At 30.3% G+C, this 12,057-nt stretch overlaps 1 protein-coding gene across 1 annotated transcript in view; it reads left to right on the top strand.

The window, feature by feature from the left end:
* The window catches only part of LOC130446379 (uncharacterized), a 128,514-nt gene that overhangs the window by 99,312 nt on the left and 17,145 nt on the right, over positions 1 to 12,057 (top strand). The window contains exon 9 of the mRNA XM_056782601.1: positions 8,798 to 8,889. Within this exon, the coding sequence (XP_056638579.1) occupies positions 8,798 to 8,889 (92 nt within the window). The remainder of the gene's footprint in view (positions 1 to 8,797; positions 8,890 to 12,057) is intronic.

Here is a 12,057-nt window from a genome sequence, read left to right as displayed (position 1 = left end):
TAAAATTAAACGATAGAACGTGATCCAATTGTTAATTTTCCCATTCAATTTGCATTAATCAAAGTAGGAGATTTTGTATGCTGTGAGTTTGGATATCTCCACGTTTAATTTTGATTAAACCCACTACCTAAAAAGAATAATCGTCAAATTGATTGTCAGGATGTATCCATATCATAAGGATATAGTAAAGTAATCCGAAACAACCCTTATCACAAATTCATTAAGTTTATCACTATAAATTGTCTGTATTTCATATTTCTGTCAGTTTTACAGATTGTTAACTTTAATCCCATTTATTATTTAATTATTATTTATGTGATTATCATGAACCATAAATATATTTATCTAATTTTATAATAATTATTGTCTCAGTTAAAACTATCTGTATATGACAAAATAGTTATAATAAAATCATGAAAATTTTGACAAAAGTATATTAAAATTTTACGTAGATTTCAAAAATGTATTTATTTCCACGGTGTTTTATCCAAAATAACAAAGTTACTCCGGTATAACCGGAAGTCAACCATCTTTAAAAATATTTTAGTTAAAAAGATCGTATCCGAAAACCCAAACGTAGAAATTTTCATGATTTTACTATAAGTATTTTGCCATATACAGATATTTATAACTCGTAGTGGGACATCCTTTATAGTTTTATGTCTATTGACTAGAATGCAGCTTTTTTTCAAGTAAAATAGTAATTGTAAAACGTTTTACACTAAAAAATTTTTAATTCTATCCTTTTTAGTAACAAATCAATGCAATTTTTGGTATCTATTTAATAATCTTATCATCATTTATAGCTAAAGTTTGGAGACAGACCAATGAAAACCAATAATTGTCGAAAGCATTTTCTCCACTTCGATTGAGGTACCTCCAAAATTGTTTATTCAAGTGTATTAAAACGGCGATTGATCCATTAATGCGATGTTTTGACTATTAAAAATCGGTTTTGTCTGAATTGATATGATTCGACTTCTGCGATTGGTTCTCCTGATTTTTTCGAAATTTCTAGCAAGCAAATGATGGTATCCCATTTAGAATTGACAGTTCTACATTGCTCTAATTGAAAGCGACATGTCTAGTTATTCCAAAAAAAAAACAAGCGACCATTTGGTTCGAAGTGCTTCGAGTGCGAAAAACTTTTCTTGGATTTGACTCTTGAAAGGTCCATATGATGTTTAGTTTCGGATTCATATGCCTAAATCTATGATTCGTCGCATGTCATAGACGTCTTACGAAACATCGTTATTGAATTTTTTCAGCTAATCTCAAATCATGCGCTCTCCAAAGGAAAAGCACCTCATTTACTAGATTTAGCACCATTGGATTATTTTTTCCGAAATTTAAGAAAAATGCTCCATTTATTGAAGATTTCTATTATCAGAAGTATTAAACATCGTTGAAAATATTGTATAAATGAGATTTATTTTGAAAATTATTTAAATTTTTGACAACCAAATGATTATGCAATATCGAATGTATGCGAGTGAACTGATACCCAAGTAAGTCTCAATCTCACGGTTTGTCACGAAATTCATCCTGTAACGAAGTGCGACCACAATTAAATTCGGAAAACCAAAGAAAGACGGTTTCTGGAGATGACGCTTCATCACCAATAGTCGAAACGACTCGATCAGTACATTGCCGTTGATTTAATTAACGTCCAAAATCCTAATTTCATTTTTTTTTTACCCAAATAGCACATGTTTTGAATACGTTCACCATTGAAAATGTCAAACTTTGACAGATTTGACATACCCATGTCAGTGTTGCCATATCTTAAGATTAAACAAGCAATCCTCATATCTAATAAAGCAACTCTCATTATTTCTTCTTTTTTAGAAAATCTACATTCGCATGTTTTGGAAAATACTTAGTTATAATTATTTTTAAATTAATTTTGCACCGCGTCTTATGTTTTCTGTAACAACTGTGAATAGTTTTCTTCGAGCGATTTTCCAATACGAGCTTATCGCTAAAGCAGTTGCTGGAAGCTTTTCTATAAACTTCCATTTCAAGGGGGAAAATGCCAAGTATTACAGGATAAAAGAGCAGGAATAATCTTTGAATTCAATTATGTTTTCCTCGAATCAAATTTTATAACTTCAATTTGGAATAAAGAAAAATCTTATATTGGAATTTTAACACAGAACTTCTCTCGAGGAAATTGAAATGTTTATCCAATGCTAAGGATAATTGAAATATTATATTCGTGATGCTCATAGTTTGCTCGAGTTTCGTTCAAAATATTTGATTGAAAATATGTATAGCATCACCCCATCTGTTAAGGTTTGACTTCAACTATATTTGATAAAAAAAATATATATGCAGTTTAAAATACAATTTAATATGCTTTAATGTGGATGTAAACAACATTAAGGAATCGTCACCTTGATGCCTTTCAAGTGCTACGACAGCTACTACTAAAACACCTGCGATTGGTCCAAAAATTACTCCAAGTCATCGACAAGTCTGCACATCTGAATTGGACGTTGGAGTAATGGGGATCAATAGCGCAGGCATTCAAACTTAAAATGGTATCAAACCTCAGAATTCTTTGATGCTGCTCCGATTTTTCTGAAAATTGAGAATTAGGCTCATCTTACAACCCTTTCAAATCTTTAAGAACTACCCTTCTGATGAAAATAATGTAGAAAAAAATCTTTTAACGATTTAAAACATTGAAATTCCATTTTTACTGTGAACAATTCATAGTATTTTAATGAAATTTTATTGGTTATTGATTTTTATTATTCAACCCTTAAAAACTACCCCTTTCAGAGAATAAAATAAAAATAAATCTAATAACTGCCAACTTTTAGATTTTGCATTCTTTTTGGTATTAAAGTTTCTTGTCTCTACTTGAAGTAATTTTTAATTATCTATACCCTGTCAACCCTTAAAAACCACCCCTTTTATTAGAAAAAAAATATTAATGACTGTTAATGCTTTCATTTTGATTTCTTTCGGTATTCAAGCGTATTTTCCAAACACAAAGTGATTTTTCATTCTCTACACCCTGACACCCCTCAAAAACCACCCCTTTATCAAGATTATAAGTATATCATCTTTTGGTACTCTCAAATGTACCTACAGATAACTTAACATCAACAGAAAAAATCCATGCGCCAAAATTTGAAACTTCTTCATATCCTATAATTCAAAAAAAAATTTCAAATTCTTATTTTTTATGTAACTCCGTTAATTTTGGAGCTACTACATCGTACAAAAAACCATTTTGAAAGTGATTTTCAGGGCTACAAGTCTATGTATATTAGAAAGGCTTGAGACCCTCCGCATTTTATTAATAAAGGGTCAAAGGACTATGGATAAGCAATCCTCGCACTAAAGTGGTTATAACTCCGTCAATTTTCAAGCTACAAAAAAAATAAAAAAAGCAAAATAATCGTCATAAAAAATGCTTTGATTTGATTGTTTATTTGTTTTTGTATCTCTTATAGTTATGGAGAAAAAATGAGCAAAAATTTTAGTCGAAACGACTTTTATCAGTAACTATTTGAAAGGTCTTTTAAATTATTTTTTGTTGAAAAATGTACCCTTTCTCCGTTATTTGAGGTTAAATGCTCAATATCAAAACAAAAACTATCAAGTATCTATAACTTGCTTTAGATAGAACATTAAGATATCAAAATATAGCTTAATTTCTTTATTTTTTATAAGCTTTATTTTCGCCTTAACACAACACTTTTTTCGATAAAAGGCATCATTACAGAGTTATACGTAAAAAACTATTGAACTATTATTTGACTTAAAATCATACTTTTCAATTGCGAATAACTCGAAAACTATTGATCTGGCGAAAAAACTTTATACGACATTTTTACTACAAATTTACTAATATTTCGATTTCTGGGGTTATTTTGCTAAAGAAATGAACAGAGAAGGAAAAAAACATATACGAGTATTTACCCCAAAAATGTAAATTTGATAACATGTTGAATTCAATTCTATATTTATTGACTCGAAGTTGGACTATGGACTATGAATATTGACCGGCAGTATATAAACGTTTTTTTTTTCGGAAATCGGAAATTAAATGTAGTCACGTTTCGAATACATTTAGCATTGAATTATTAAACCTTTTTCTGAATATTATAGTTTTTAATTTTTCGTTTTGTTTCATAAGAAACAGGATGAATAAAAAGCTTTGATGTAACGTTAGATTTCTCATTGTTTTCGTTGTCAGTTGTAATGTTTTCTTTTTTAAATCAGAACGCAAATTTAAACTATTCCAAAAGCTTCTTTGTATAATTCTCCTACAAAATGTTGAAAATATTTTATCTGAAGGTTGTATTCATTCTTTCTGTCCGCTTTTTTTGAATTGAAGTAGAATACGTTGAGCTAAAACCACGTTTCGAATATATTTTTAAACTTATCCCTAAGTTAACTTCAACTATATAATTTTTCAATTTAAATTTTCTGAAATTTCGAATCCTGGGGTTATTTTGGGTGAAAAACTTTCCTCCTCCGGAAAAGGGTAGCATTCCCACCGCTTTTTGGATACACACCTACCATCTATCAAAATTTCAAATAAATCGGTGCTTCATTAAAGAATCCAGATGAGAAAAGGTTGAATAGATAGATTGAATGGATGATTATATATTAAAATATACCTTAATTTTTTGGTTTTTTTATAAGCTTCATTTTTGTTCATTACAATTTTTCCGATAAAATGGATCATTACAGAGTTATACGTAAAAAACTATTGAAAAATGCGGTTTTTTGACGAAAAATCGTACTTTTCAATTGCGAATTACTCAAAAACTATTGATCTGGCGAAAAAACTTTATATAACATTTTTTACTTGAAATTTGCTGATCTACCAAAGTTTCAAATAAATCGGTGCAGCATTGAAGAATTCGGAGGGGAAATGCTTGAGTCACAAATGAGACAAAGATTGCGATTTGTAGATTACTGCTTGTATGAGCCGAATGCTTATGGAAATGGTTCTTACATAATCTGGGGTGCAATGATTATATTGAGGAGGATATTTTAGCAATTCATGTGGTACCTTAGAAATGACAATGCAAGGCGAAAACATCGTAGAAATCGGTTTACGAGATGGAGTGTTTGTTTTGTTTCAAACAAACACTCGAAAACATTTACCCGAGGAACAAAATACAGGCCAAAATCAATGGTATAACTACCGAAGAAATTTCTTAAAACAATTGGGGAGATTCTCTTAGCCCCGTCAAGATCTTATACCATGCAGATGATATTGTTCTGATTGAAGAAATCGAAGATAACATACAGATATAACCATTCAAATTCAACGCAACGGTAAAAAGTTTAAAAATGAAGACACCTGCAGGAAAAAGGAAATGTTTCACTACATCAAAAACACCTATCAGATGCAAGCTTGTTGTAGATGATGAAATTATAAAACAAGAGATGAAATTCGAATATTTAGGTATAGAAATATTAGTGCAAAAGCAACTTACCTGAACGATATAATCTTCCGAAACAAATCGAGACCAAATCCCGAATCTACAAGGCCGTCATCCACATCTAGATCGAATGAATGATGACAGAATAGTCAAAATAACTGAAGACCTTAAGTCCTGATTTAAATCCGATAGAATATTCATAACATAAATAAGAAGAATTCAAGTTTTACTTCTTGGAATTGCTTAACATCCCTAAACCTATGAGAGATGTTATAAGTCTTATTATTCAGAAATTAATTGTTAATTAGTTTTAAATTGTAGCAAAGTTCCAAAGCATATTGAATTGTCTTCCAATCAGCATATTTTGATCTTATGATTTTAAAAAATTATATAGTTGAAGTCAACTTCGGGATAAGTTTAAAAATATATTCGAAACGTGGTTTTAACTCAACGTATTCTACTTCAATCGAAAAAAAAGCGGACAGAAAGAATGAATACAATCTTCAGATAAGATATTTTCAACATTTTGTAAGAGCATTATACAAAGAAGGTTTTGGAATAGTTTAAATTCGCGTTCTGATTTAAAAAAGAAAACATTACAACTGACAACGAAAACCATGAGAAATCTAACTTTTTATCGAAGCCTTTTATTCATCATGTTTTATATGAAACAAAACGAAAAATTAAAAACTATAATATTCAGAAAAAGGTTTAATAACGTGATTACATTTAATTTCCGATAAAAAGTTTAAAAACTTTTATTTACCCAAATTTAAAGTAAAAAATGTCGACGAACAAAAATGAAGCTTCTAAAAAAAATAAAGAAATTAAGATATATTTAAAGATCTTAATGTTCATTGAGTACTTTTTAAAGAGCTTAAAAAGACCTTTCGAATGATCACTGATATAAGTAGTTTCGACTGAAATTTCAGTGAGATATGATGTAAAATAGTTGAAGCTAAAAAAAATTTCACTAAAACTAATGAAATTACATTGAAAATCATAATTAAACTTATTCCTTGTACCGAATACTTTATTTGGATATTATTCAAGACATCTGAAAGTTTGACTCATTAGAAATGCATAATTTTGAATGCATTAATAATCCTTTTTTTTTATTTTAAAAAAAAATTTTTTTTGCTCATTTTTTCTCCATAACTATCAAATATACAAAAACAAATAAACAATCAAATCAAAGCATTTTTATGACGATTTATTTGCTTTTTTTATTTTTTTTTTTGTAACTTAAAAATTGACGGAGTTATAACCAAATTAATCTGTCACTTTAGTGTGAGGATTGCTTATCCACAGCCCTTTGGCTTTTATTGATAAAATTATTCTAGAAAGTAAATGACTTGATTGGGAAGTTCCCCTTTAAATTTTGGAGACATAGGGATTGCATTTTCACTGTTATCTTCTACACTATATGTATAGTTCAGATCTACAGATCTTCAAGATCAGCTTCAGCTTCAATTTCACCTCATCTACAAGTTTACGTTCACTATTACAAACTTCAAATGTCATGATGACAACGTCTGATTTGACATATTCATATCAGTGTTGCAATTAGTACGTTCACTATTAAAAACGTCAAATGTCATGATGACAACGTCTGATTTGACATATTCATATCAGTGTTGCCATATCTTAAAACTTAAAGTATAATTCAAGATATTCACACGCACTCTGTATGTTCTTGTGGATTTGGTTAGTTGATATGTTTTTTTTTTTCGTCAAGAATCGATAAGCTCGTTTACGGATTGATCTAGTAGATAAATCTCTGTGAAAATTTCAATTTCGTAAACGAGATTCGAAATCTACTCGTAATAAGTTCGGAATTATTCCATTATGGTAGCTATTAGACGTTAGCGAGATCACGTATTCCAAGATTGAACGCGACATCTAAGCTAACATTAAGATGAATGATGGCGTCGACGAATTTAAATTCCAGTTCAGATAATCCAAAAGTAATCAATTCTTTTTTAATTCCACGGATAATCCATCTCTTCGGAATTATGTGATTTTAATTCTAATTTAACGGAAAGTTAATCGTTTTTTTTTTCGAAGCTCATAATACTAAAGATGTTAACTACATATTAATAAACCTTGCATACTTGGTAAAAGGTTTTTTTAAAAATTATTTATTCCAGAAAGCTGCAAATATTAAGAGTCAAAGTAAATTCTAGATTGACGATATAAACTGAACAACTAAAATTGTTGAAAAGACAGTATAAAGCTGAGTTTACACTATATAGCTGCAGAGCTGTATAAAAAATGAGCTATATTTAGGTCCGTCAGTTACATATATTTCTGCTAGAGAAACCGGAATGTTTAGATCCCAACCACATGCTGAAAGAACTTCTTGCAGCAACCGCTGGTTTCGCAGCAGCTACAGTGATATTTTTAACAGAGAAAATGGGCTGAATACCTCAATTCCTGGACGATTAAACCAATTTTTGATTGGAATTATTTGCAAAAAAGTGATTTTTGACCAAAATGGACTAATCTCGTTTTGATTTCCATGAACAGAAAAAAATTTAGGGGAAATTTCAATTTATATTAATATAAATATTTCGATTTTTGATCAACATGGAATTCAGTTTTATCAAACTAAGCTCGTAAAAATTATTTTTGATATTGTGGACTCTTAGAAGACAAATTCTGGAATGTTTTGATCTAGAAAAACAATTTTTTCACCTAACCTAAAATCTATTTTATACCTAATAAAATTTTAAAAAAAAACTTTTTGAACAAATAAAACAATTTTGACATATATAATTCAGAAAACCGATTAACAATCAAAATAAATTCAACAAAGCAAATGTTTAGCTAAATTGAACAAAAAATGTGGAAAATGAATAAATAAAATCTAGTCTATTGATATAAGTGAAATTGTAGGGATTGAAAAAATATTCTCAAAAATACGTTTACAATAAAAAAAAAAGTATGATAAAACTGTTGTTATGAACATTGACAAACCCTGTAAACTTAGGAGCGTTGTAACAGCGTTTTAAATGATTGAAATTCAAAAAAAAATTACAGAGAAATATCTTTGTGAAAATTGTACGAAGTTGTACTGATATCATTTTTTAATTGAATACAAAAAAGTTATTACGTGAAGGAGAAATTTTTTTATTAATTTTTTTTTCACCTTTTTGCTCATAACTTTTTAAATTTGAATTTATGGGAGAAACCGCGTAAACATAATTGTAGACAAAAAAATTTTCTACAAAATATGTCGTAACAAATTTTTCGTAAGATCAATAGTTTCCGAGATATCTCAAAAAACGTATTTTCACTTGTATTAACCCCCCTACATGTCCCATAAATGAAATTGCGTCCTCCAAAAAGTTGATTTTTTCATAATTTTCTCTTGGTTTCAGACGACGAAAGTGGTGAGAAATCTGTATCGGTTCTATTGGCTGGCGAGGAATCTGAACTTTGTTTCATAGATTTCGCCACAGCAGATCTGTCGGTAAGTAAAAATTTCTGTGTTCTGATCATTATAATCAAGATGATCTATCAGACAATAATGTATTTAATTCAATCACGTACTCCATATCTAAAAGAACTTGATATACCTGACGTAATATTGTTTAATAGTAACTATTTTTTAAGCAGGATAAGAAAATTTCCTGTTTATTATGTTAAGTTAGGTTAGGTTAGGTTAGGTTAGATTAGGTTAGGTTAGATTACGACTTAATAGAAGTCATTAGTTTCTTTCTCAACTCTCATTTAGGCTTTTCAAATATCTTCATAGCTTCTAATAATAATTTTCGGTTATGAAGACATGTCAATTTCAGTTTGGCGCTGTTATAAAATTTTTGACTGGAGAAGGAATAACATAAATCAAAAACATAATGGAGGCTTTGACTGTGTCCTTCAGTTTCAACAATACAAATTGCTTTGTTTCGCTTGGGACGAAAATCATTAGAAGACGAGCCACGTGAAGCAGGTCCTGTGACGTTGAATATTCCAGAAAACATGACATTAGTGGAAGAAATTGTTCTAAGTGACTAAAAACAAAAGAAATTTCAGGACAGACTGTCATTTTCAAAAAAGAAGTATCCAAATATGACAAAAAGCTTTGCGGCGAAGACCAAGAAAATTTAACGAATGGGGAAAGTTTGCTCTTTTACCATGATCCAAAAATGGAAAGATATTCCATCGGCAAGGAGAGTTCTTGCAAAAAAAAGCAAAAATCACGAAAGGGACGAGAAAGTGATGGCGATTTAAACAATTATCGAAAAAGGGCGCTGCAAAATCAGCCGAGGTGCACTTGCTTCATGATAAGGCTCCAATTCACACTGCTTTCCTTTCCAAGGCTACTATACTGGCTTCAAAGAAATTGAACACCCACCATAAAGCACTGATCTAGCTCCGTGCGATTATTTTAAAACGGTGTCCAAACATTTTGATTCTAAAGATGCATCACATGTTTTTAATGGCATAGAAGCTTTAGCCAGACGTTCTGAAACGTATATTTTGAAAAACAATTAGTTTTTTTTTATTTATTACCTTTCGATATCGAAATCGCGTACGCGGAATTTTTATTTTAAAGGATTCAAACCTGGGATTGATGTGCAATGATTTTAATACCGTGGAGTTGTGTTACGAAGAGCTCACATCCCATCAATAGAGAAACGAAATGATAAACCTCAACGAGATATATGTTGTTTCATACCACTAATTCGGGTGGAAAATTTGTGGAAATTCAACGTAAAAAAGAGCATGAAAATAAATCTTCTCGCTATTCTGTATCACTAAAATTTCTGACTTTCTCCCGAATTTAATAACGAAGTTTTGTGTGTAAAAGCGATTGGTTGTGAATAATTTCTTACAAGAAACAAATTTTTCACATTTCTATACAAGGTATGTTAAAAAACTTTAAGATTTCGTGTTGGGTGCATGTCTTTTTATTCATGTACAAATTTCCGCCACCAGTTTTTCCATTTAATCTAAAACTTCTGGTTAATTAAGACTAAAACTAATTGTTCAACGTATCCTTAAAACAAAATGACCCATTTTGAAACTAAATCACGTGGTGTTTTTACTATAATCATGGATCCCGGTAGTTATTTCGAAAATGTATTCTGCCGTATTTAAATTGAGATAACAACTACTTTCCTGGCTAATGCCTCGACGAATATTGAATTACATCTTCTCTGAAGGGCGTGATATCAATCAACCCTTTTGTCGAAATTAACATCCCCAATGGCTCGCAATTGCAAGAAGTTTGTAGCTACTGACTAGTTTTGACATTATTTAGTCTCCTCAGAGCGGTTTAACAACTTCAAAGAGCTTCTCATTTGGTCCATGAAGTTAAGCATTTCTTAGCGAATGCTAAGTGGCGCCATCCTCACTTCCAGCTGCGAACTATTGGTCAGCGTAGTCACTAGATTTGTATGGTAAATGAGGTGTGCAAAATGTATCAAAATTAAGGATTTCTACTATTCACTTTTGAAATAATTTCGAAAATGTATTCCGCCTATCTTCAAGTGCCCTTCACTTATTTATCTCATATTTTTATCATTTTTTTATGGTCAAAAATAATCCCCTGATAAATATATTTTATAATTTTTCAATTAAATTTGATTTTAATACCTGAAAAATGCACTGGCGTATTGATTTTACCAATTTATGCGGAAAAGAGGGTGGTGTATAATAAACAAGATGAACGAAACGATTTGGGAGAATTTGAACAGGACCAAATTCACCTCATTTGTCAGTGGAGTCAAACTAATTACTTGAATTGACTACATTTCTAAACAGGTTATCGAACGGAAATTATTTATTACAAAAAATTTGTCCTGGAAGCTTAGAGCAGTATTTTATAACAGGGAAATAATAGTGTGATTCCTTAAGGAATTTTTCTGAAGAATTTTCTCATGTTGTCTTTATATTGGGATTATGCATTAGGTAACGCTTTATTTATGAAAAAAAAACTAAATACGTTATCAATTGAAATATTATTTCATTTCATTTATAGTTTCGGAGGTATTTGTTTACAATGTTAAGGATCGGAGAGAAGTAAACTACCTACTTCCTATTTTTAATACATTTATTATCAATTCTATACATAAAGGTTGAAAAAATTAAATTATGTTTTCCTTCAATTCCTTTTAATTTTTGCTTAACACGTTGCATCATATGCTAGAATTTTTTTTGCTCATTTTCGGCGTCCAAACCCTTATCATACAGTCTTGTAAGAATTTCTTAAGTAAACATCGTTTTTTCCAATTTGAAACCTTTAAAGCGGTGCTTCCAACGTGGGGTCCACGTCTCTAGGTGGGGCGATTTGATTCTTAAAGGGAGCAATTCGAAAATAGGGATCGATACGAGTTTTAACTCACTTTTGATCCGAATCAATTGAGTTCAAATCAATTATTAGGTACGAGGATGGTACCTGACCTGATCTAAAGATGGCGGTAGTTGCTTGAAAAATAACACTGTATTCGAAAGTATACAATCTATGCAAGATATGTTTCAAGTTTAAAGATGCCACGTTGTTTAATATTTGATTGGCAGCTATTAATTGTGACCGTTTTCAGTCAATTTGTAAACATGGAAAAAATCGGCATTAGCCAACCAATATGAAAGTTGAACTAGATGGGTGAGAATGCTACTTCATTATCAATAGTTA

This window comes from Diorhabda sublineata, chromosome 7 (genome assembly GCF_026230105.1).
Source record: "Diorhabda sublineata isolate icDioSubl1.1 chromosome 7, icDioSubl1.1, whole genome shotgun sequence".
Taxonomy (NCBI): Eukaryota; Metazoa; Arthropoda; class Insecta; order Coleoptera; family Chrysomelidae; genus Diorhabda; species Diorhabda sublineata.
Note: the sequence above shows the minus strand (reverse complement) of the source record. Positions and strands in the feature narration are given on the sequence as shown.